Raw genomic sequence first — 27964 nt, 5'->3', positions numbered from 1 at the left:
TCTAGCAGCCTCATATGTAAAGCTATAAGAAGCCATACTTCTACCAATGACGCCGGTCATTGCTTTTATCGATTTCGATTTACGCCATAATAATGTGACTTAGAAATTAATGATCACTGGACCTCAAACCAGAATACAGCAGCACTACATTCTACTGTTATAACTCAGAAATACATAGGCGAGCCGGTGGTGCTACCACATTCAAATGACAGAAGACCAAATCATAAGTTAAAAATAAATATAAAAGAAAGAGCTAAATATTCAATGTTTCGTTACTGAATAACAGCAACTAAATCAAGAAATATAACTAGCTATATCAATATAGCTGGAGTTATTTGAGGCATAGGGGAATTATAAGTTTTGAATTATATTTTACTACCCTCTATTATATCTCTTATCATTACAAGGGAAGTATTCGGGTTCAATTCCCGAATATATAGTCACTGCTAGATTTATTATTGCGTAGTCGTTGTTTGTGGTTTTAAAACTAGTTGTATGATTAAATACTTAAACGTAAATACTGATTTCACGATACATTTGAAATGGTTCAATATTTCCATAAAGAAAAATAAAAGTAGTACTTACATTATTTTTTTTCTCTATTTCACTTTTTCTATGTCGTACATCTGTGGATAAAAGTAAAATTTGATAAATTGACAAATTAATCAAACATAAATCTGTCACAAGTTAAACACAAAAATCACAAAAATAACTACAATTACGGAATTATTTTTGAGAGCAGCGTACCGAAAGCGATGCCAGCAAATGGCCAAGCCAATACCGGACATTGATTTGCGAATGTTGTCCAAGAAGGATGAAAAAGGAACGGAATCTGTTATTGATTCCACTATTAATAAGATCAATAAGAAAAAGTCTAGTAGAGATTTGGTTTTGGGGACTTTTTCGGGGTGGTTGATTGGTGTAGGCAGCTACAAAGTAGGGAAAATTTCTGCTTTTGGCCTCGGTGGAAGCATTATACTCTTACATTTGGCCAGCGAGTTTGGTTACATACATGTAAACTGGGATCGTGTTAAGGAGGCCCTGAATCAAAGTCAGGAACTGTTGGAGATGGTGGTGCAGTTCGCGAAGAAGAACAGTTGCTTCTCCGTTGGATTTGTCGGCGGATTCTTCTTCGGTGTGGCGTCAGCGTGAAGTTAAGACTTAATGTCTGTTGTGTACAGATGTGAAAGTGTATTTAAGGTTTCATATAACTTTCTTTTGGAATATGTTATGAGGTACAGTTAATAAAAAAAACATTATTTTTTCGAATTCCTATTTTATCTACAAATATTATAAAATCCCGGTAGCCTTTGTCTGTCGGAACACGATAAACTGAAAAACTACTGAACGGACTTTTATGCGGTTTTCACCGATAGACCGAGTAAACCATAAATTAGAAAATTGAGAACGTTAGGAATTCAGATTAATAAGGGTGAAACTTTCTATATAAATATCTCATACGCATTACGTATCACAGGCATGACTTGCTAAATCTATTGCAAAGTAAATACTACTGGACTGATTAAAAAAATGGAAAATGATAACTTGTTCCAAATATACACTATAAATCTTTTAGCTGAACTTTTAAGAAATGTTTCCTACTTTGGTAGACTAGTTTAGGTGGACTGTACGTTGGAAATAAGTACTACTGGAATTAGGTAAATAAAATGTAAGTTTTCAATAGTATACAAGTAGCTAAAGAGCATATAGTTCATCTGACATCTTTAATTAATTCCAGATAAGCGTAGAGTCCTATGTGAGGTTGGTTATAGATGGGTTGCTATCCTTGAAGACAAAGTTGCAACGTTTCTGATAAGTATGTCTCCCTTTCAACATTACTGAAACAAGAATACAGCAGTGTTATTAGGCACAAAGGAGTGCGAAGTCGAGTCACAAAGGGTTCTACCACCCTCAAACTTAAGTAATTACGCCAAACAACTTGATCAGTACCTAAATATGTAAATACCTACTTAAGTTACCGCAACAGTCACTATGTCTAACGTCAAAATTACGGACGTAGGCTATTTGGAAATTGTAATAAATTAATAGCCTAATCATTTACTTAAAAGAAAATAGATAAAAAGCGACAAAAATCTTCGTACTATGAATACGGTACTAACATCTTACCGGTTCAGCCTTTCGTTACCAAATCGTTGTAGCTACCTGGGAGCGTGTAGCATGCATGCCAGGAAAAATATCTACGAAACTATGAAACGCAAGAGACATGAATCCGCTCCAAATCCATAAGCTGACATAAAACTGCGTGACAAGAACGCACTACCTATGTCGTTACATTTATGATCACATGTAGCTTACGACAACAACTTCTTCCACAAGATTGTGTTCTAATGCAAGATTATCGATATTCAACTTACCTACATAAAACCAATGACAATTAAACATCAAAAATTAAATCCTATTTTTTTGGATTATAACGGTACAGTACTGTATGGTTTGATGATTGGTGTCTATGAGTTCTGTGATAAATACTTCGTTCTAAGTAATATTAACATTATTGGTTCTACTTATATGGAGTTAATTAGTTACAAATGTTCACGCACGACAATTGCAATCCTGTCTGCTACTTTTATTCCTAATTTAGTTCAGTCTTACTTATTTGGATTTGGTGGATCCGTCAAATACGACGTTAACCGGATGTTAAGTGGCCACGAATTATCATTTCGAGATTGTCGTTCATTGAATTGCTCACTCTAAGCAGAAATTAAAAATCTCGAATATGTAGGTAAAATATATGTTCGTGGAGGTGACTAAAAAAACATTATCCGGTTTGGAAAAATCTGGATTTTATATGGACTCTTATATAAGCCTCTTGAGGCTAGAACAAATCTGGAAAATACGATGACAACTCTAGTAAACTAGCCAACTCTAGACTGCCACCTACTATACCCTTAGTATGAGTTTTTAACGTTTCCGCGACTCGCTGCTCGTCAACGAGCTCGCCCATACATCTCCTAGCAGCGCCTCTAGCGGAATTTGTTGGAACTAAAATATGGCATTATGAGAATGGCATTTATGGCATTTATGGCACATTTTAAAACTCATACTAGGGGTACTGTTGTACAAATAAGCAAAAACCACTTCATACAAAAAGCGAATGAAAGAAAACCGTCAGGAAATATTCCAGTTTCAATGCACCGCAACAGACACTTTTGCTCCGATTGTGCTCTAAAAGCAGGGTTGCCAGATGATACATCATTTAATAAAAATTCAAATTAATTTGTAATATTTACTTATTACTCAAACCAAAATCAAAGAGTTTAAATTGTGACTACTAAGACATCATGGCACATAGTATTTATATTTCTACCGTGAGACTAATAGGTTTCAAAAAGAGAAAGGTTAAGGTAGGACGGATGAACAAAATATGAAAATGTATAAATACGTTCTACACTCATAGTCCCATGCTAAAATTCCCTGTCATGGGTGCCAAGGACACAGACAAAGACGAATACAGAAACACCCAGGTGCAGAACGTATATCCAAATTAATCATTCAGACGTCTGTTTGGCCGAATCCGGAACCCTTCGTCAGATCCGTAGGTGGCCGTTTCGTCACGCAGCTCGCCTAGTAGTCGTCTATATAAAAAGGAGGGCATGTTCTCACTTTGAATATAAACTGGCAACCTTACCCGAGAGGGTATGAAGAGCACCTGTTGAGTTCCGCCGGGGCAACAGGTGGCGCGCCGGTGCCGCCCTCCTGCCTGTTGGAGCGGAGGGGCGTGGGTTATAAGCTTCTATTTTATCCCGAGACGAGACGCCGGCGCCCTCTTGGGGATATTGTTTTGATTGAAGTTATACTTTGCAATATTCTTTATTCATAAAATAACAAAGAGTTGATGTTAAAAAAGGATAATTATAGGAATCAATTTTGAATAGGATAAGGATCTTTCTCATTCCAAGAGGAGACAGTAATTGATTGACGACGAGTTTTGAATATAAACATTTCAATTTGAACAGTTGTTTTTTTTATAATGTAGGAGTAGCAGACGAGCATGCAGTCCACCTGATGGTAAGTGGCCATGGACATCTGTAATCAACCCCAGATAGGATTAGATATTCCTACCTGAGGTCGGCCACATATGCGCCGCTACCCCTGAGGACTAAGCTGGAACGCCTCGGGAAAGTCGGTCTCCCGTACCACACCCTTCAAAACGGAACACAGCAGCGTCTAACACTTTATTAGGTAGAAACAGGTGTGGCGGTGGTGCCGCCGGAGTCGAACCACAAAGGGTTCTACCACCTTCTTCATGTTAGTTAAGAATATACACAAAAATAAATACAGAGAAGATAAAACATATAGTGTAATATTATGTGCCTTTTAAATAAGGGGCAATTTATTTATCTTGGAATGTGAATATTGTTATGTTATTATTGTATTGTTATTATTATTGTATTGTTATTGTTATGTTGTGATGATTGATTTTTATTTCTAGGGGGAGTGAGGACGGGGCAGCTGCTCCTCCTATGACCCTATGCAACATCCTTGTAACTGGGCTCATGAGTTCCCCTGACAAGATTTTTAAAGTTTAGGCACTCTAAATCTAACAATTATTTCAATAAAAAAAAATCTCCACGAGCCTTTTTTACCGACTTATTTTAAAGATAACAATATTAGGTGGTAGAACTCTTTGTGGTTCGACTCTGGCGGCACCACCATCAAACCTATTTCTGCCTTATAACAGCAGCGTTAAGCGCTGCTATGTTCTGGTTTGAAGGGTAAGGGTAAGGTGTGGTAAGGGAGACATACTTTTCCGAGGCGTTCCAGCTTAGTCCTCAGGGATAGCGGCGCATCTGCGGCCGACCTCAGGTAGGAATATCTAATCCTATCTGGGGTTGATTACAGATATCCATAGGCGGCAGTAACAACTTAACATAAGGTGGACTGCATGCTCGTCAGCTACTCTCATATTATAAAAAAGGTACATCGTGTTGGTCCTTCACATTGTTAAATGATCACTGGTGCCTAGGAACATTTGTAATCGACTAATGAAGGAGTCGAATCCTAGCTGCGATCGGCTACAGGTGCAGTAGCAACGCAACGTTGTTGTTACATGAAATGAGTGATATGTTACTGCCAATGTAGACGGTTGGCGTTTAACATCGACTAGTGACTTATATGAGATCATGTACCAATTATTGTCCCACTGCTGGGCACAGGTTTAGGAAAACACTGTAAACTGCACTGGCCAAGTGCGTTAGACTTCACACACCTATGAGATCTCTTTTTTAACCGACTTGCCACGGAGGAGAGGTTATCTATTCGTCGCGTATTTATTTTTTTAATTACTCTCAGTCAATACAAAAGCTACACCTTTAGCCACGATGTTTTCCTTCATCGTTATATCAAGTGATTATTAATCTTATATATAAAATTCTCGTGTCACAGTGTTAGTTACCGTACTCCTCCGAAACAGCTTTACCGATTTTCACCAAATTTTATATGCATATTCAGCAGGTTTGAGAATCGGCTACTATCTATTTTTCAGAAGTGATTCCTAAGTGATAAGGGTTCTTCACCCTCAACATTTTTTTATTTATAACAACATGTGCCGGGTCAGCGAGTTAAATACCTAGAATTCGCTACTGGGAAGAATTGAGAATCGAAGTTTCAATTAATAAGCTATGTAATGCACGTCAAAGAATTTAGAATTAGGACAGTACCCAAAGGGTAAAAACGGAACCCTTTTATGTACTAACCTTTCGTTTCAAAATAAATGAGGGTCGCCAGACAAGACATTGCTATTTTTCGTCGCTTTTAGCTTTATCTATTGAACCGTAGTAAGAAGACAGTTTAAAACTTTTTTAGTTTTTAATGCATTAACTTCTATGGCTACTTATTATATTAAAAAACACTGAAATTAAAAAAAGAAAACAAATGAAAATTTGGTAGTACGGAACCCTTCAAGTTTGAAATCGATTCACACTTGGCCAATTGTTAAATTCTTTGTTTGAACAACCTGTACTGTTGCTATATATTAATAACTATTGTTCATTTTCTTTTACAACGTAAATAAGTTAAGTACTAATAGACTAAAATTAATGACATTAAAAAAACATAATTAATAAATTAGTTAGATTCCAGGTGTATCAATTATTTAATACCAATACACTTAATTTTTGCAAATGTGTTGCATCTAGGAATATTTTTTGTTTACTTAGTGGTTGAAACTCCATAATCATTACCTATAGAAAAAAATACTTATAAGGATATTTTAATTATTGATAACATTATCGTGAATAGGTACCTACCAAACAAAAAAATATCGGTTGACCAACAAAAAAAAAATCATAATCGTTTTGTCTTAACCATAATAAGGATGCTGTACGGTGCAACCGCCACCCCATTAATTAAATAATTATATTTTCAAATCAGTTCGCATCAATTAGCCAACAGGGCGCCGCGTTCTCATTTAAATCAAGTAGTTTTAGCGCATTTCACTCATTACAATCAAGTATCGGTTTTGGACAATATAATCATTACTTCATAATTCGGTATTTTATTTATCGCTAATAGTGTATGTAGCAAGAAACCGTACAGATGCCATATAATGATAAACTACAGTAAAACATACAAATTGCTTCGCATTGCTTGAAAATTTTCAATCCATATTTTTTGCATTTCCCTCTCCCCTAGTTTTGTATTCTAAATTTTATGTTCTGTACCCTTACTATGAGTTTTCAAAATATCCCACACTTTTACGTTACGTTTACTCAATCCATTATTCTGTTCCATTTGCTTAGACTTAGACTGAGTAAACGTAAAAATAAGTAAGTACTCAAGTCTTTTTGTCTACCTCACATGTTCGCAAAAAAGAGAGACAAAACATAAAGCGCCATTTGTCAATTTACACATTAAGATAAAGATGAAAGATAAAGATAGACATTTAATATTACGTTACTGACACTATATTACTGATACAATCCGCTAGGGGCGCTGATTGGAAATTATATGGGCAAATACGTAAACAAATACCAAATCAGTCATATTTGTCAAAACGTAAAAACTCATGGTAAGGGTACTGTTGAAAGTTAAACGTCAACTTGGTATACTAACCGTACTCAGAAATGTTTACTTGTTTCAATGTTCAACTTTGATAAAATATTAAACTTGGTGTTTTCATAATTATTAAACTATAATTAGTTAATGAAACTCTTTATTTCTACAGATTCTCCGACCGACCCAGAAGAGTCAGGCCCAGTAGACGAACAACGACCACCACAAGAACAGTTGCCACTCGAACCCACCCCCGGGACATCTACAGAGGCTAACAAACGTGTCGACGAGCCCATTAATCTAGAATCTAATCATTTACCAACAGCAAACCCCGCGAGACATTCTCCCATAGCCGTTGCAAAAACAACATCCATCCCCAATCCTAATCCAAGCGTGAGTGCGTCAATACCGGCACAACCTATGGAAGGGGGGTACTTCCTTGTAAGAGCGTATCCGTATTATACACCTGGATATTCCTACCCGATACCTAGCGCGCCACAACCGAATACATCTACTAGCCAGCCAACAACTTCAGGAGCATCGCCGCCCAGTTACATACCATTACCATTAGGTTCGCGGGAGACGCCATCGTCACGTTTTTCGATCGAACCTTTGCCGGGATCATCTCCATCTATGTCTTCAAAATGCTCAACATCCGTTACACCAATGTTGTCGACGAGTTCAGATGTGTCTGCAACGTCATTGTCGACGCCACAACCAGCTCAGCGTGAGGAATGTACGCAAGAAATGTTAGTGGAGGGGTCTACGCGTTCGGACTTATTTAAAGAACCATTACCTCATGAACAATATATTCATGTGCCGACATTTCCAAAAAACCTGTCGAAAGACCGGTTACCTTATGAACACTCTGTGCATATGGGTGCGGTACCAATAAATTTATCAAAAGAACCTAATGATGGTACTGTGCAAGTACCAACAAACTTATCAATAGAGCGATTACATTCTGAACAACAGCCAAGAGTGCCAAAGGAGTCGGCCGAAGAGCGATTAGAACGGTCAATTTTAGAAAAAAATAAGTCATCTATGCCTATACAATCAGAACTATCAACGCAACAGCCGCCATTAAAACATTCAGCGTTGTCAATGTTAGCCGAGCCTTCAAAGTCAACAATAACAAGAAGACTAGGTGAGACATATAGTGAACTGGTAGTACCCACAAAAGAACCAATAGAACAGATGTCGACAATACAATCAGAGTCAATGCGTCAAACACCATTAGGTTCTATATCACCTGCATCAAGTGTGCATACAGAACGTTCTCTGCTAGAACGGATAATAACGAGATATTCTATTCCAACACTACCGAGTATGCAAACAGACCCTTTAACGCAACAAAAGTTGATGGAGCAAACGGAGTCGTCAACGCAATGGTTGCCATTCGATTACTCAATAACATCAACATCCAAAGGGACAGTAAAGCAAATATTGCCGTCAGGTCACTCAATTCCTGAGTCTTTATTAGAACCTAACTTATCAATTCGAACAACACAAACAGAGTCATTACCACAACGTACACCGTGCGAGCGTTCTCAATCCTCTCTCACAACAACCAAGGCACCAGATGACACCGAATCACGTACAGATAGTATACAAATGTCAATCTCGGAGCTATCAACACAAGGGACAAAATCGGATACTCTAAGTCAATTCTCAGAACAAGATATGTCGTCAATGCCGACAATATCACCAGAGCCATTCCTGCAACGGTTGCAATCAGAATATTCTATGCCATCAAAACCGACAAAGCCTTCAGCACCCACGAATGAAGAAACGTCGTCTGTGCAGTCACACCAAACAGAGTATTCAATTCAACAGACGCGTCATGTACAATCAATTCCATCAGAATCTTTAAATCAACGGACTCCACGAAAAAATTCAATGCCATTCGTTGCATCTGAGCTTTCAAAGCAAGGAATGCCATTAGAACTTGCAACGCCAAAAGTGATAACAGAATGTACTATGGAACGGAAGCCATTAGATAAGTCTACATCATCAGTTCTAACGAAGCAATCTGAGCCACTAATACACCAAATCCCAATAGCGCATTCTTTATCCTCAATTCCAACGACGCTTACAGAAACATCAGTTCAATATAGACCATTTGAAAATACACTATCATCGGTGCAGTCAAACCAATCTACATTGCATACGATATTAGAACCCTCTACGTCATCGGAGGAAACAGAATCTTCAATATCGTTAAAGTATGCCAAGATTTCGACGACAACAGAGGCTGCAAAGCAACAGATGCCAGTAACAAATTCATTGTCATCTGTACCAAATCAACCTGCAAAGATATGGAGGCCGTTAGATGAATCAACGACACAATCCACCACAAATCATTTTACGTCATCAACACAGCGGGTTCCTATCGATCAGTCGTCAATGTCAATCTCAACGACTCCAAGAATGTATGAAAAACCATCTCCATCTATAGCATTGATACAATCAGAGCCTGCAATGCAACGCTTGCCATCCGATCATTATATGCGTTCAGTGCCGGTGGAGCCCACAACGCAACTGACGCCAGTAAACTATTTAGAAGATTCTTCATTAATGCCATCAATCCAGTCAGGGCAATCGATACAAGATAAATTACCGGTGACTCCTCCTGAACAATTAAAACAAACTACGCCATCAACGGCAAATTATTCTTTAAATCATTCTTGGGCACACACGGTACCATCCCAAGCTATGCAGTATAATTTAGGGGCATTATTACAACAAATGCAACTAGTGCCACCCATGACATTGATGCCGACCACGTCAATTCAACCTTCTGTGACAATGTCTCACGTACCACCAGGATTTCCTACATCGCTATTATCTTCAACGTTACAAGCACAGTCTATGCCGGTAATACAACAGATGCCATTATCACAACCCACGCCATTGATGCCCACCGATTCAACAGATCCCTCTTTGCAACGTGAGACGCCAATACAATCTATCTCATCACACGGGATAACTATGCATAAAAATAAAATAGCACAATCTATTCCTTTGACAACGACTACTTCTTCCCAGGAGTCTGTGATACAAATACAGTCTATGCCAGACCAGGTGGAACAAGTACAATCCGTAACGACATCTGAATCGTACATGACATCAAACCAATTATTAGCACAATCTGCGTCATCATCGATGCCACACACTCAATCCATAGCCTCAATGCAATCTATTCCACAATTACCGTCGGGAGCGTCAATGGAACTGCCACAAATCAATTTAATGCAATCCATACAATCAGTGCGAACTATTCCGTCAGAGCCTACAACCACGACGACTTTGCACATGCCTTTAATGCAATCTATGCCATATTCAACGGCGACGTCCGTAGATCCATACCCTTTACCGACGGCAAATTTTATAACAAAACCGGCTGTAGAATATGGGCCACAGCAATTAGCACAATCCATACCAATAATATCACCGGAGCGAACAAATGCATCAATGCAACAAATGCACCTATTACGATCTGAGCCATCAATCCCAGGTGAAAAAAAATCATCCAAGGCTTATATGACATCTAGATCGCATATGCCGATGGTCCAATCCGTGCCCCAAATATCTACTATACCATCAGAGCAGGCAATGCAATATATGTCTTCGATGCCAATGTTACCAACTATAGCACCAATGGCCGTAAGGACCGTAATCCAAACTGTGCCATTTATGCTATCAATGGCACCAATGCCACATAACCTGGCAGTGATGTCCTCAGAATCGCCAATGAAACATTTGAAGTTTGTTCCAACTGTATCATCGCTGACTCCTATATCAGAACCAAATATAATATCAGTGTCACATATACCAATAACACAATCTATCCCACAAACATCCGTAATGGCACAAGAGTTATCCGTGGCAATGGAACCAACACAATTACCTCAGCCTAGGCTATCTGTGCAAAATACACTTCCAGAGTGTTCTATTGAGTCAATGTTGCCATTAACACAATCTACTCCATTAAGCTCTTGTAAACCAGCGCCACAAGTAGCAGTTTCTACGCAAACCGTGACATCAGCATATGAAATGATGTCAGAACCGCGCCTAGATTCAAGGACAACAATACAATCAAGTACTACAGCGCCCTCTGAGTTCTCAATATCCCAAATACCATCGTTAGCATCTACACCGGTAACGTTTATGGACGAGACGGACACAGAAAGTGAAGGATTATTAATAGACGACCAGTCTCGGCCAGAAACGCCACAAAGCTCAGAATTTGAAGATAACTGCAGTCGCGACATGTATTCACCTGCCAAATTGTCCGAAAATTCACCACTTGAATCTACTATGGATACAACAAAATCTTCGCTAACAACCCAAAAAGATAAAAGACGTAAATCTTTAGAAAAGTTCGATTTTAAAACTTTTATGCCAATGAGAAAAAGTAACCATAATCCATTAGATATGCCCACATCTAGCACAACGGTCCTACCATCTAAAGTTGCAATACAGAGTAACATCGTAATAAAGCCAGCATCAAAAGAACCCAATTTTACAGAGTTGCCGACGCCTCGTAGTAATTCTCTTAGTACGTTGATAAGTGCGGCAGAGGCAATAGATATAAATGATAGGCAATTCCAAAAGCCAGAGTCTAATGTAGACAGACCAAAAGAAGACAATTTTTTTTCTCAGAATATTAACTCTCCGCCTCTTTTGTTTAAGCCACAGTCACCTCCACTTCCTCCATATGTGGACACAATTAAAACTAATTGTCAATCTGTTGCGTCATTTAGTGACAAGAAAAATCAACTACTCTTCGTACAAAATAAAAACGCCACCACTAAGTTTGTTGATGTTCCACACAAACATCTACATGTAACTTTACGACGTACGATTTCCAACCCAAAAAACATGCAAACCCCACCAAGATTAGAGAGTGAAATGGAAGACAATAGTGATGATCCTGTAGTGGATCCAGAAAATACACGTACAAAAGTAGTTGCACTAAAACGTGTTATTCAACACAACTATGATGAAAGTGACTTTGAGAATTTGATCGCAGAAAATCAAATATATGGTATATCACGGGAACAAGAATTGAGGAACAGTAATAATAGAATTGATAAAACGAAAAATGTTTCTCAGCCTAATTCAACATATTTGGGTAACGTAAAGCGTAAAACAAAGATGATGATGATTAATAACAATGAGAGAGACAATGGAGACCTTAACAGAGAGGATGAAGTAATTTCAAACGAAAAGACGATGCTTCAAATTAATATAAGAAGTGTTGATGATTCTGTTTTCACACCTTCAAATTCCCAACAACTAAATGTCAGTGAAGAAAACCAAGTATTTAATTCTGATCCTGATAACGTTATAGTTCAATGCGCGAATCAAAATTTAATAATGAATTCGGATATATATAATCAAACTGCAAAGACTGTAACTATAGTAAACGAACCGATGAATAACTCGATGGTTGCAGGAAATGAACAGAGCGAACCAGATGACAATATTGCTCTTAATTTATTGCGATCAAACGAAGTATTTAATGAAGATCTTTTGTTGCCAAATATAATCCCACCAGAGGAAACTAGTATTTTAGATAAAGTTCAAAAACGTAGAATGTGTAAACAGAAGAATCTATCGAACAATAGTGATGTTAAAGACGCCCAAAAGAGCGAACCTAAGAAACGTACGAATTTAGACCGTTCCCTTATAACTCCAGATAAAATAAATTATGAAGTCTACAAAGGCTATGTCAGCTCTAGACTTCATAAGAGAAATAAAGACCGTGATACAGAGAGCGATTATGAAGAAGAAGACGCAGAAGAGTACATGAATATAATCGAAACATATGGTCCAACCGAACAAGATCTAAAAGAAAATTTCCTTTCTAATTTAAAAGTAGCTACAAAAAATGTCGCTTTAGGTAAGTAGGTTTATTCTTATAATTTACTAGCAGAACCCGCGGCTTCGCCCGCGTAAAAAATATGATATGACATACAAATAACTGTAATTGTGAATTTGTACCTTTAACAATTTTAACGATAAAGTAGCATTAATATTTAATTAATAAAAGTTTTTTTCGTGACTGAGTACCTAAATTGGTCAAGCTTTGTTCAAAAACATACACTGAAACTCTAATTAGTGGACTGTAATGAAACTTCTTTAAAATATAAGTTTTATGTAGGATACAATAATTGTTATTTATACTATTCCATAGGAATCGTCCATGTTATTCTCTGACCCATAAAGTACCACCCAGTAACCACTATGCAAAAATCATAACGATCCCTTGGTATGTGGCAATCGTAGGGCAATTGTTAACGCACTAAAACCCCCTTGATCTCACAATTTTGATGCTTAACGTTAGGTTTGCGGCCTCACATACAGTGGTTTTTTCCAGGGTCGTCGACTGGGCGGTTAGAGCTTCCGTTCTTGCCGCCCGCAACCTCAGAAGTCCTCCTTTAGTCTCTTACGACAGGCAGGGGATACTGTAGCCCTGTTCTAGCCCAAAATTTTAATCCAAGGTCTATGTGTCTACCACATCACCATTCCTAATCCACGTATAACCTCAACCATACCCCACGGCAAGGACAACATGTCAGCAAGCAGTGCATCCAAAGTAGTTAAGATGTAATCAGTATACTAAAATGTGATCCATGTGAATAAAATTACGCATTATCATATATGAAATTTGCATCCGTCCACATTGTCGTAGTTGTGCTTACGTGTGAATAGACGCTATCTGAAATTTCACGCTTCTAACTTCGAACCATTTCTTTTACCTCCTTAGTGGAATTTCAAAAACATTCATACATACGTACATACATACATACATACATACATATGTGCATATGTATCAATAAATATTTTATCAGCAAATTTCTGAAAGCTAATGTTCAACACCAGCGGTCGGCAACCCGTAACCCACGGGTGGCGTGTGGCCCGCGGGTCTGCCCGTTACTAAAAAACCGCTGTTCTGCACTTCAACACGTGCAATACATTCCCATGTTATAAATATATGTTACGACGGCCCGTGGAATTTTACCCTACACTAAACCTCTCTGCACTCTTTTCTTTTTCCAGGCACGCCAAAGGTTTTTAAAGAAACTTTTTTTACTTATGGGGGTTGATTATTGAGTACCTAAAAATGATGAAGCAGGTGTGTAAACAGAAAGGCATACTGCATACACCCTTTTATAGCCGTTTTTAGGGTTGATCTAAAAAAAACAGTGACTCAGATGCTTCAATGTGTCTAACGATAATTTTTCATAGTGGTTGCTTCCAAAGTAATGGTTTATAAAATAAAGTTCCAACCCCTATTTAACGACCTTAAGGGTTGATTTTCCAAAAACGGTGAAATAGGTGTTCAATTATTTTCTATCAAAAACCCAAATACCGATTTTTATACAGTTTACATCAAAACTGGGGGACTCTCATACAAACTTACAACCCTTATCTAACCCAAATAAGAGTTGATTTTCCACAAACAGTAGAATTAAAGTTCCACTATATCTAACCGGTGAGGCAATGGATAACTTTCATAGTGCTGGCTTTCAAATTGGAAAATTTTAAAATAAGCTGTCAACCCATATTTTACCAACTTAAGGGTTGATTTTCCAAAAATGGTGAAATAGGTATTAATTATTTTTAATGGAAAACACAAATACCGATTTTCATAGAGTTTACATCAAAACTGGGGGAATTCCATACAAACTTACAACCCTTATTTAACCCACATAGGGGTTGATTTTCCAAAAACGGTAGAACTAAAGTTCTATTATATCTAACCAGTAAAGCAATGGCTAACTTTCATAGTGCTGGCTTCCAAAATGGCAAAATTTAAAATAAGCTATCCAACCCTATTTAACCACCTTTAGGGTTGATTTTGGAAAAACCCTTAGATTAGATTTTTACAAATTTAAATCAAAAAGCTAAGTACCAATTTTCATCCAGCTTGCTTTAAAACTGACGGACCTTCATACTAACTTTTAACCCCCATTTAACCCCCTTAACGGTGGAATATCAAAAAATCCGTTCTTAGTGCGCATCTACATTATAAAATGAAGCTACATTTCAAATTTCATGATTGTAGCTTCAGTAGTTTAGTCAAAACCTTGATTAATACGTTTTGAACGTGAGTATCTTTTCGTTTTTATATATATAGATATTTAAAGTATAAGTGTAGCAAATCAATTTTATTGTAGTTAAGATATGTGTTAAATAAGATATTCAACATTATTTTTTCTTCTGAATAGCTGAAGAGGAGAGATTACAAAATGAAGATATGTTGAGAAAAGCTTATCCAAGGAAAAAAACTTATACATACTCACCTGCAGCAGAAATATGCGACAAAAATCCTTTTTTTCAGCTCAAACAACATTTTTCACCAAAGATACGGAAACAGACGATGCGAGATAATAAAGGTGCGTTATTACTTTATAAGTAGAAATACTCGAAGTCTAAGTATTATTGTTGCCTAAATTCAAAATCGAAATCTGATTAGTAAAAATTTACAAATTTCGAACTTCAGTAAAAAGTTGTTTGAGATTGATTTATTAGCTAACCTAAGTTACGTTATTATATAGGACAAAATATAATTTTGTATAAAATATCGTTATAACACAACATGAAAGCGACAAAGTCTAGGTACCGCAATGTATTGAAATATACCTTTTGTATTATTTTCTTTCTCTCAATTTCAGCTCACGAAAAAGCGTCGAAAAATGTAATTCAATACCGGGAAGAAGGAAATCACTCAGAAAATCATTCATCTGACCACGTATTCAAAAAACCAAGACTATGGCCGTCAGAACCACAAATAAATACAACTCATGATTTACAAGTGCTGAATCAAATCAAGAACTCTGTAAAAGAATATAACAACTTGATCAAGAAACGATTGGACCCTTCGTGTGAGAACGAGGGCGATATAGAAGCCTTAGCTGAGAAAAATATCACAGAACTAGATAGACTTTCAGAGATGGCGCAAAGAAGCGTAAAACATTACAAAGGTACAAATACGAGAAAAAGGCGTTTAAGCCCTGGGTTTGACAGTGAAAACATTAAAAAAGTAAAATTAAAAGACCCAACTATAAATTATCCAAAATTAAATATACCAAATATTTCTAAGATAACATCTTTAGAAGCAACGGCCGAGCCAGATAGAGAGGTGACCTCACAGGCTACCTCCATGGATGAGCCGCAGAATTCTGCTGGGGGGTTCGAGGAAGTGTATCAAGACATAATAAATAAATCTAAAGAAATGAAAAGTTCAGACGATGGCTCGATATGGCAGGGTATCAAAGACATAAGGAAGATTTATACGGATTACGAAAAAGGTTTGTTTTAATTTCATATTCTTTTTTTTTTAATAATATAGCAGTAGCACACGAGCATGCAGTCCACCTGATGTCAAGTGGCTGCTGCTGCCCATGGACATTTGTAACCAACCCCAGATAGGATTAAATATTCCTACTTGAGTTCGGCCACAGATGCGCCGCCACCCCTGAGAACTAAGCTGGAACGCCTCAGAAAAGTATGTCTCCCTTATCACACCCTTCAAACCAGAACAGAGCAGCGCTTAACACTGATGTTATATACTCGTTTTTCTTAATTGTATTCTAGGTTTTATCAACTATATCGAAGAGGGGTTAAAATAATCATACAGGGTGGATTTTTCATTTTCCCTGTAGTTCCGGGACAAGAATAGGGTTACGGTATCCCCTGCCTGTCGTAAGAGACAACTAAAAGGGGGCTTCTGGGGTCGCGAGTGGCAAGAGTGGAAGCTCGAACCGCCCAACCAGTGACCACGGGAAGGACGGCGGTATGGGTGGTCTCATACCGTCGTACGCACCAGACGGCGGAGCCCAACGGGGCAACGCACTAAGAGGACTCCGGTTGCGTTCCTTTGGAGATCCCGGAGTCCTCTACGCATCACCGAGGAAGGCCACCGTTTGATTTTCAAATCCTTAGCGTCAATAACTATAAATTAGAATATTACGTATATGTAATGAATAAGCGTAATTTTTTACACACTGTAAAAAATCCAAGTGCCCATTTAATATGGTTTAAGCATAGATTAGTAGAGCTAAGAGATCAAAGACCGTCCCGTTTTAACACTATGTCCACAAAAACGCCTCATAACACTATCTTCGTACCAATTCCAGCACGCAAGAAAGAATTGAACGAGCTGCAGCGTCGTAACACAGCTCTCTGCGTCCAAAGAGCCCACATCACGAGGGCGACATGTCGTGATTCTGATCTGTTGCGCGCCCTCCGTGCCGAGAAGGACAATCTTGCAAAAGAGCAAGAAGCCAGCGTCAAGTCTATAAAACGCTTGATGCACGCTGTTGACGTTGTACGGAGTTACAGGCCGACCTCTCAGGACACGACAGGATAAAATGTTCATTCCTGGTGAGCCCACAGGAACAAATATGTGCCTCAAAAACGGACTTTAAGCTTTATCTAGATTACCGAATTATTTAAGTTATTAGTTATTAGATTTTCAAAGTTATGTGCGTATTAATTATCACTTGCTTTAACGGTGAAGGAAAACATCGTGAAGAGACCTGCATACCTGAGAAATCTTATAAAAAAAGTTTTTAAAGGTATGTGGTATGTAAAGTCTACCAATTCGCATTTGGCCAGTGCGGTGGACTATGGTCTAATCCTTCTCATTCCGAGGGGAGACCCGTGCCCAGCAGTGGGACAACTGGGACAGTAACTATATATAGTTGGACTGCATATAGTGGGACTTTAAAAAAATATTTGTAAATATCTAAAATGTTTAATTAATTTTCTTTACCGTCCCACACTTTGCACAATTATTTGTTCTCTTGTAAAAGATTAATAATTATAATGTCTGAAATATATTTTTTATTTGTAATATATCGTAAAAATATTATGAGCTTAAGTATAAATACCATCAAATTATCATAAACACTTTAATTACTGTGTAGTAAACAAGAAAGAGTAACAAAGTAAGAGTAAACAAGATCGAGGGGTCCGAGGTTCAAATCCCAGGCACGCACCTCTGATTTTCAAATTTATGTGCGTATTAGAAATTAATTATCACTTGCTTAAACTGTGAAGGAAAACATCGTGAGGAAACCTGCATACCTGAGAGATTTATAAAAAATCTTAAAGGTATGTGAAGTCTACCAATACGCACTTGGCCAGCGCGGTGGACTATGGCCTAATCCTTCTCATTCTGAGAGGAGACCCGTGCCCAGTAGTGGGACAGTAATGGGTTGATGATGATGAAACAAGAAATACCCAAGTTCTTTCATTTATGTCATTGTAAGTACCTATAGTCCAACAAAATGTTCTGTGCGTTTTGGGTTTTAATAGCGCAAAAACATGGCATTTATTTTTAAACTTTCTTTTGTAATTATAGTTATTGTATTCCTGATTTACAACGAATTATAAAAATACTGATTGATAATTTTAAAATCTTCCAATAAGTGAATAATATATGCCTAGCGCCAAAGTACATGTTAGTCATAGATTAGTAATGTTAGTTTTGAATTTCAAATACATACATGGGCGTACCGTACCTATAGTTTTATTAAGAGGGAGGAGAAGGGGGGGGGGGGGTACGAAGTAGTTCGATAAAACGTAGTCACAGTAGAACTATGGAACTGTGACGTAATTTTCTCACACTTCAAGGAAGGTCCGGTATAAATAAATAGCCTCCGAAATTTGCTTGTATGTATTGTAAAAATACTATTTGTAAGTTAATCTATCATTTCAAAAACTAAATTAAGTTGTGGTTGTAAATATTTTTAGGATGATTTTTATTTGCTGCTGTAAATATAAAATAACATTAGATACATGTATTATTATTTTTATATGTATAATTATTTTTTATTGTATGAAATAATGGACCACATTTTGAAAACTTCTGACGTTATTTAATTTGTTTATAAGGAAGTAAGATAGAAATTAGTAAAGTGATATTATAACAAAGTTGTAAAGACTGCAAGTTGTTTCATGTATATGTGTGAAACACGCGCACACAAACGACAGGAATAACACCGAATGAAAGCCAGTTTTGGCTCAATATTGTTATGTATACCCATAGATAAGTATAGATATCACACCGCCTTGTAATTGAAGGAAGCCACAAATGGCTGACACATACGTAAAATGGCTGACTGTTTTCCCATTACGTCTCCGACTGTCATGGAGTAATTTACGCGGAACAATACCGACATGTGCAGTTAAGTGGTGCTAAAACAACAAGAAATCGAAGAAAACTGCGGAGAAATATCATTTCATTCGTAAATGCTCTAGAAACTACATTTTTTTAATATTTTCAAACACGAAAATAGATGACAGTGACAATTTCCATTGTCAAACCTGGTTACATTTTCTTGTAAGGAGTGAGTAATCTTTACTAATCTATGTGTATACCTTACTTTAATAATGTAACACAAAATGACGTGTTTAATGTTTTTCCTACATACATACACTCAACACCCGATAATTAGCGTAGAGCGCGTCAATGTCGCCAGTCTCTGGCAAGAATCGTAATATGTATTGCTGATAAATTCCAGTTTTCACTTTAATAATATTTTATCAATATTTTTTTACCTTTATTATAATTTTCTGCAGTTTGTTGTACAGGGGTCGTTCAAGTATTACGTAACGCAATTTGGGGGGGAGGGGGGGTCTTGTAAAACGTTACGATGCGTTACAGGGGCGGGAGGGGGTCTTCCGTAATACACGTTACGTAACATTTTTTTAATAAAAAAATAATGAGGGATATAAAACTCCTAAATTAGCAACCCTTTTCATTTACGTTTTACGGGAAATCCCTTGAATGAGTGGGTTCACATCGAGTATCTGTTTGATCCGACAGCGCCTAGGTGTAGTTAAAAAGGACAAGTATATTTTTGCCTGCAGTAGTATTATAAAGTAAGTACTATATGTAAGTAAAAGTATCCCAAGGATAAAAACTATAACATAACTTTTTAGCGAGTTTAGGGTAAAAATTGACACTTGAGTGTTACGTAACGTTAGGGGGGGGGGGTATAGAAAAACGTTACGGTGCGTTACAAGGGGGGGAGGGGGGTCAAAAATCTTCAAAAATTGCGTTACGTAATACTTGAACGGCCCCACAGTCACGAGCATAAATATATGACATATTAACAAAATATGTTACTTTTACAATATTTTATAGATTATATATTATTAAACTAAAATGGTCACGAATATTCTGCTAAGACAAAAATATAAAAAAGAAGTTACCGCAACAGTTAATTGATACATGTAACATTAATTATTTATATTATCAATACCAAGTTCTACAATTAGCAATATTATCGGAGAAATAGGTTCTATGTTTTTGATATCGCTTTGATATATTTTTATTGTCAGTGGCGGATTTAAAAAAAAAATAAGGTGTATTTTTTTTTTGCTCCTCGCGCCCGCTCGTGACGGTTCCCGTTTTCGTGACACGGTACGTTTAAGGCAGGAAAGATTGGGTTCCTAAAATTTGCCGCCACAAAAATATAAAACATGCCGCCCCAAAAAATATGCCGCCCTAGGCTGAAGCTTATTCAGCCTATTAGTAAATCTGCCACTGTTTATCGTTAAAAAGTGGGTAGTAGATCTTTTTATCCAACGCTGCTGTGTAACGTTTCGGAATTGTTTGAAAGTATATTATTAAAAACCTATTTTTTTATTATAGTATTATTTTAATTAATTATTTTGTATTATTTTCATGATGTGTTATTTTTATAAAATAAGTTCTTATTTATAAAGTCACTGGCTGATACTATTCAATGACTTAGCATAAAAAAGAAAAAGAACGCGACATGACGTTCGAGTTGTATTTTGAGCCGGATAACAAAAGTGAATAGATTAATATTGTCACATATTTTAGCTTCGTAAGGTGTTCACAATTATTTGATCAACGTTATTATCACATATTTTTGCTGCCTATAAATGTCAGATATTTTTGCTGCGTTCGTGCAGGTATATATTATTGAACTCGTTATTGGGGCACATATTTTTGCTGATCTGCCCATAGTAATATGACTATTTATGCTCGTGACTGTACATAAACGGGGAAAGTGTATACCAGACGCGCTTTCCTATACATATAGGTTACTATACTCTTTTATATGTACCTACTATAGATATTTACGCCCTAAAACCCCTAATTTTATCAGTTTATGAAATACTGCAAAATTAAAAAATGTAAGGTACGGAATAGTGAAGTGTACTATGTAAATAACATAGTATATTTTTTATATTTTGTAAATAAAAAGATCCTTTGGTAATTCGGCACTTGTTATTTTAATAAAATTGTCATTAAAATGTGAAAAATGTATATTTATTATACAAGCAATGTGGTCGATAGGAGACAGCCATAATAAATATCAATTAATTCTTAAAATTTGTTTTATTTTACTCTTAAGGAGCAACAATCGTAGTATATTTCGTGGTTCGCAGTCCAGCATCTACTTGTTCAAGATTATTTATTATCAGAGATTTTCTTTTTTAATTTGAAATATTTTGTGGTGGCTCAGGTGAAGATTTCGTTTAAGATAAGTTTATCAAGAGTGAGGAGTAGGATATATCTATGTAGCTTTATTATTCTATTGAATACAAGAAAAACTCGACATAATATATTTATATAAACACACTTTATTCCGATATATAGGTATATGATTATTATAACAATACAATTACATGTTGAAAGTGGTAGAATCCTCTGTGGTACGACTCCGGCGGAAGCACCGCCAAACTGCCTAATAACAATGTTAAGCATTGCTGTGTTAGGGTTTGAAGGGTGTGGTAAAGGAGACATGCTTTTCCGAGGCATTCCAGCTTAGTTCTCAGGGTTAGCAGCGCATCCATAGCCGACCTCAGGTAAGAATCTTATCTGGGGTTGATTACAGATTAGAGTTAGTAGCCATTTGCCTTAAGGTGGCCTGCTTGTCTGCTTCTGCAATATTTTCTTAACATCGGTTTTATTGCCTGCTAATAATATTCGTAGTTACACGTGCAAAGGTTATTAAGTGTTTAGAGAGCTTAAACATCGACGCTGAAAAAAACTAAGATGAAGAAGCCCTTAATTGTTTGTCAAAATCGACCCACACCATGTTCAATTGTAATAAAATATTAAATTACTATTGACTGACTAATTAATAATAAATTTATATAATAGGTATATAGGCTGTTTGTGTCGTGACTGATAACTATGATAACCATTAGTATGCATACAAAATTGCTATATTCTTAAATATTTATACATATTATTATATTTTTACGTATGTTTATATTTAAATAAGAGCTTTAAAAGATTTATCATAACTTATGGAATTTTTCATCTCAACAGACCATAAAATTCCAAATTTATAATAAAAAAAGAAATGAATAATAATTACAATCATGAAAGAAAACTGATAATTTCAGAATAAATTAATTAAAACTCTAGTTACGTCCACAAAATAATATTAAGTGACAAATTTAAACATTATTTGAAATCAAAGATATTCAACTATACAGTAGCAATAGACCGGACATGTGGATAAAAAGTTTCATCCATGAGTTATTACCATTTGGTAATAAATTGTTCTAAGATATATATCAAATGTAAATCTATCTGAGATGGTGTCAGTGTGTAATGGATGAAACATTTTGTATAAAAATCTTGAAAATGTCTACTCTATAGTCCTAAATTTTTAACTTCTCTATTTAAAACATAAATAATATAATAACTTATGACTATGTCTTTTTTACACACTACAAATAATCATAAATTAATAAAAATAATCGTAATCAATTTATACATATAAAATATAATAAAATGCAGCAGGTATTACAACTAATAGTGACAAAATAGGAACCCAATACCTCTGCAGCAGACTTCTGTTGTCTACATTAACGACAACTTTCTTTTCCTTATATTTCTTCTTCTTACCGCTCAACTTCCACTCATACTCGGCTAGTTCTCTACGATTCTTCTCTGCTTCTAACTCTTTTAATCTCAATTCTTCTTTCTCCTTCTCCAGTTTCATTGCTTTCTGCTTGGCTTCACAAGTTTCATCACAAATAATGTTCACTTCTGAATTTCTAACCGATTTGCATGGCGCTTCTTTTTTAATGTTACCGCACGGACAGTATACTTTTGTCTTCTTAAGACAAGTTTGATTTTCATCACATTGGCCCGGATGGCAGATGTTCCTGCACCGATGTCCACATGCCAAATTCCTTGGACACTGTTGGTTGCAACATAGCATTTGTTGTGTTGCCGATGAGAGCTCTTGACAACGCAAGTATAGTTCGGTTATACCACAGTGACATGGAACCCTTTCTAAGATTTCACATGGGGGACACAGCCCTGGGTGGCATTCCCGCTTTGGACATTTATGGGCGCATCTCTCCGGACGCCGCACCATGCACTCCTTATTGCATGGCTTGCACGCATGAGGTACGTTAGGGTATCTAGCATCATAACTGTGCAAATGGCAAAGCATGGTACATTGGTGGTTGCCACAAGCCAGCGGTTTGCCACAGCTCCTGCCACAGGGTCTTCGAGTTGCAGAGTGGCAAGGCTGGTCATCAATCTCATGATCACCAAAACATGCAATGGGTACAGGAGTCTCGCAAGGGGGGCAGTCCAGTGTCATTATTTTGGTCTTCGGTGGCTGAATATCCCATGGAGTCGCAGGCTTTTCTACCTGCTTGAATACAACCGCAACATATTCATGGCACGTCGCTTTACAATTATGGTCACATTTCGGGTAAGTTTTCTGGCAAATGGCCTTGCACGATGGACAGTCACCAAAATGACAAGTATGTCGGTTTTCTTCAACATGACCACACTTATATTTAATCTTGCAGGGGAGGCTGCATCTTGGTGGTTTTGTATGCTTCTCTCTCCCGCACGGCACAGTGACATATGTCTGCTTGCAACGGCAGGTTATTTTTGACTCTCGGTGGCAAGGATAGCATGGACCATGGTGACAAATGTTGGTACATTTGTGCCGGCCACATTGCAAGGGTTTATCACACACTTTCTCACATGGTGGACAATTGCCATTACAGCATTTACGTCCACAACCATGTTTTCTACACGGCCTGATTCCTCTACACTTAGTTTCGCATCTAAAGTCTTTGGAGCAAGGCAGGGCTTTGGTATGGGTTAAACAGTGACACTTCTTATCCACCACAACCTGACAGGGTGGGCAGGGTCCTTTATGGCATTTCTCTGGGCAACCGTGCTCGCAATCATCATGTTGTTTATTGCAAGTACTTACACATGTCTCAATTACATCCGGGCATTCCACATATCTCTGATTGGCGCCACACGGGCAAGAGACCATGCCAGAGTTGGGGCACTGGCCACAATCTCCCGAATGGCATACTTTGTTACATTTATGGTAGCCACAGGAGTATGTTTTGTTACACTTTTTATTACATTGCCATTGGTGATCATCACATGGTCTTTTGACTGTCTCAGCACCACATTGGCAGGACTGTAGGCTGGTGTAGGTGCAAGGAGGACAGTCACCATCATGGCATAAGTTCTCACACTTATGTGACTTGCACAGCAGTAGTTTTTTGCACTGCTGCCCGCAGGACCATTTGGCGGCGCTGCATCTTACTCTCTTGGATTCCTTTTGACAATAACAGACTCCATTGACAGTTTGAGGGCAAGGAGGGCATGGGCCTGGGTGACACAGTAGGAGACACTTGTGTTTGCAATTGTCACCTGTGGATAACCTTTTCCCACAAACCTCCCCACAAGTGTGGGGTACCAACCATGGATGGAATGGAGGATCCTCAGTCTTCCCACACAGACAGCGGTATCGTTGCGGGATTTCTTCTTTAAGATACGCCTGCCGGCATTTAGGACAACACCATTCGATCTTCTTCGGCCCAACCACAGCTATAGGACCCTGGTTTTCTCCCGTTAACAAACTAATGCTGTCGTTTGCCCATTTCTGAATGCAAAATAGATGGAAGTAGCAGAAACAATGGTCACACGTCCAAATAGCGTCCGCCCGCTTGATCGAGCCAATACAAATCAGACACGTAATAGCGCGGCCGCTGATCGATTCTTCTAGAAGGTTCTTGGTCCTGTTTAGCATCTGAGTGTCCCCTCCGCCCCTCCAGTAGCTCTGGAACACCCCCTCCAGCACGCTAGACTCGTACGGCTCCTCATCTTCAGAGGACGACACATCCTTAATTTGGTTGAGATGTTTTTGCACACTTTGCTGCAATTTCGCAGCCGCATCTCTATATTTACGAGACATTTCGAATAATTAAGCTTTCACTCGTCACTAACGGAATATTTGTGTCAGAAATTGAGGAACATTCAGAAAAAACATTTTTCATGTCAGCGACAGAACGTTTTTCAATTCTTTTTAATGAATATGACGTCTGCGTCAGTTGACGTTGTCAGTCAGTCATAAAACGTGTAACTTTATGACGTTTAGAAACAAAGTGATAAAATTATTAGTTATTAATAAATAATTAATAGTATGTAAATAAAATGTAACACTATATACGTACACTTTGTGCACAAAATTAAGGTTTTATAATTACTAAAATAATTATTAACTTACAATACTGTAGATGACAGTGGCGCCCTCAGACTGATTTCTGATTGCGTGACTGCTTCAGAATAAATTACTCTAAGATTACGTCTTATAAAATAAATCATTTATGTAAGTGATCTTCATTTTATTTTGACAAAGGTTGAAGGTTCTAATTTGAATAAGGATAAGTAAGGCGAGACTAATATATGAAAAATTTCATTAACTTTTTTGTTAAGTGGTATTTAATACGCTTTTATTAACACGCTTTTATTAGCTTCAGACGTATGTATGTTGGTATGTTGGTATGTTAGTATGTAACGGAATCTTTCAACATGATTTTAACCCCCTTCAAAACGTCGGATTAACTCGAAATTTGGTATACTTATTAAGGACCGATGACAATTCAATATTTTAAACATTAATTAATAGTTTTGTACCATTGTCCTTATCAACATCCTCTGGATTAACGATTTTCGAGGCGAGATTTTTCAAACACCTTCAGCAAAGTTCATCGCAACTTTAGATTGCAAATATAATTATAATTAGCTTCAGACGTATGTATGTTGGTATGTTGGTATGTTAGTATGTAACGGAATCTTTGAACATGATTTTAACCCCCTTCAAAACGTCGGATTAACTCGAAATTTGGCATACTTATTAAGGACCGATGACAATTCAATATTTTAAACATTCTGATCCGTTATCCTTACTAGGATAATCAGGATCAGCGATTTTTGTTTTCCTGAGACCCGGAAGGTCTGCGTTAAGACCAATAAAGGAATCTACCAGGCGCGCCGATCACCTAACCTAACCTAACCTGACCTGACCTGACCTGACCTGACCTGACCTGATCTGACCAGACCTGACCTTCCTTCATCTGCACCTTCCTTTAACAAGATTTCCACTATTTCATTGTTCCCATTTCTTGCTGCCAAATGTAAAGGCATATATGATTTCAGCTCATCGTCATAGTCACAACTTATATTATTATATTAACTCGAGCTGTAAAATTAATTAAACTACTAACAGTTTTAAAATCTCTGCAGGCAGCAGCAACACAAAGAGAAGAAATTCTAGAATTATTTTTGATATTAACATCATCATGCTGTAATATTAAATCGATGATTGGATGACGTGCTTTTGAAATGGCTAGATGTAAAGCAGTTGACCGTTTTTCTCTTGAGTATTGCCATCAGCGCCTGTTTTTAAAAGATGCTCTTTTTTATCTTATTTACACTATTCTTAATTCAAATTTAAAAAAAAAATATTTTCTATTTTTTAGTTGGATTTTCTATAAAAAGTGTTTTTTTTTTTGTTTTTTTAAACTATTATTTATTTTTCATTTTTTGGTCGAATTTTTTATAAAAGCGTATTTTTTAGTTTTTTTTAACTATTATTTATTTTATTTACGTTTGGCGAATTTTAGTTAATTAATAAAAATCCTGAAATTTTCTATAATGATTGTGGTATGAAGTGTAATGAGAGGTAATAAGATTCGTATCTGTGATGTATCCAAAAAATGGATTAATAAATAATTAGTGTGTAGAAAGTGGGTAAATTTAAAAACGCGTCAAGAACATTTGTGAAATATATATTTTGTTTTCTAAATTGTTATGAAATTCATAAATTGCAGAGGTTCTAATTCAATTTATTTCCCTTCGCAACACTCGCAACGCGCCACTTTGAAATAATTATCATATTGTTATTTACTGCTTACAACTGGGCACTTTTAAACAGATTCCCTTTATGAAATAGTTTTGACCTCTACCCATATAGTGTTAGTGCATTGCTCGCTCGTTGCGTATGACCCCGCAGGTGGAGCACTCGATCCACCAGACCCGAGTGGCCCGAGCGATGCTCCGACCGGTGCTTACATCCAGGTTATCGTTACGAACGAAACTAGGTATCTACAAGACCTACATTCGTTCCCGACTCACCTACGCGGCGCCGGCATGGTCGCCACGTTGGTCTATAGGTCGAACCGGCAGCGTCTCCAAGCGCAGCAGAACCTGGCCTTGCGAGTGATCGTGGGGGCTGGTCGCTACGTCAGCAACGACGTGTTGGAACGCGACCTTAAAATGCAATCCGTGGAGGAGTTTGTGGTCCGTCTCGCTCGCTCGATGTACGAGCGGGCTGAGGCCGGACCACACTCTCACCTAAAGGGGTTCGCGCCCCTTCACGATCGACCACCTGAAGGGCGGCCGCTTCCGCGGGAGCTCCCAGGGTTGGTTTCTCTCTCCGACCATCAAGAGGGGGACTGCCAGCTTGATAATTTGACCGAGTCCCGTACCCCCCGCTAAACAGTGGGGTTGGTATAATTTTAATGTTGTCTCATTATATTATGATATTATTAATAATATTATATTATTATGAAAGAATATTAAAAAAATCCGGGGGGTATTCACCCA

At 37.4% G+C, this 27964-nt stretch overlaps 2 protein-coding genes across 2 annotated transcripts; one reads left to right on the top strand and one right to left on the bottom strand.

The window, feature by feature from the left end:
- Window positions 1-594: 594 nt before the first annotated feature.
- Window positions 595-19620, top strand: LOC140756743 (uncharacterized). The gene is made up of 6 exons (XM_073092289.1): window positions 595-1142; window positions 1478-1503; window positions 7187-12922; window positions 15255-15422; window positions 15702-16337; window positions 17166-19620. The coding sequence occupies exons 1-6, from the start codon at window positions 766-768 to the stop codon at window positions 17396-17398; spliced, it is 7176 nt and encodes a 2391-aa protein (XP_072948390.1). The 5' UTR covers window positions 595-765; the 3' UTR covers window positions 17399-19620.
- A 3161-nt stretch (window positions 19621-22781) lies between these two features.
- On the bottom strand, window positions 22782-25407 carry LOC140756384 (NF-X1-type zinc finger protein NFXL1). Its single transcript, XM_073091856.1, has one exon. It carries the CDS (start codon window positions 25269-25271, stop codon window positions 22797-22799), a length of 2475 nt encoding a protein of 824 aa, XP_072947957.1. The 5' UTR covers window positions 25272-25407; the 3' UTR covers window positions 22782-22796.
- Window positions 25408-27964: the final 2557 nt, after the last annotated feature.

This window comes from Epargyreus clarus, unplaced genomic scaffold (assembly GCF_041222505.1).
Source record: "Epargyreus clarus isolate Ecla_fem2 unplaced genomic scaffold, WU_Ecla_fem_2.2 ptg000035l, whole genome shotgun sequence".
Lineage (NCBI taxonomy): Eukaryota > Metazoa > Arthropoda > Insecta > Lepidoptera > Hesperiidae > Epargyreus > Epargyreus clarus.
Note: the sequence above shows the minus strand (reverse complement) of the source record. Positions and strands in the feature narration are given on the sequence as shown.

Excerpts from the sequence above, each read along its gene's own strand:
- LOC140756743 (XM_073092289.1), top strand. The coding sequence starts at position 766 with ATGGCCAAGCCAATACCGGACATTGATTTGCGAATGTTGTCCAAGAAG. Across the intron at positions 1,143-1,477 it reads GGATTCTTCTTCGGTGTGGC|GCATGACTTGCTAAATCTAT; the intron begins GTCAGCGTGAAG and ends TACGTATCACAG. Across the intron at positions 16,338-17,165 it reads TTATACGGATTACGAAAAAG|CACGCAAGAAAGAATTGAAC; the intron begins GTTTGTTTTAAT and ends TACCAATTCCAG.
- LOC140756384 (XM_073091856.1), bottom strand. The coding sequence starts at position 25,271 with ATGTCTCGTAAATATAGAGATGCGGCTGCGAAATTGCAGCAAAGTGTG.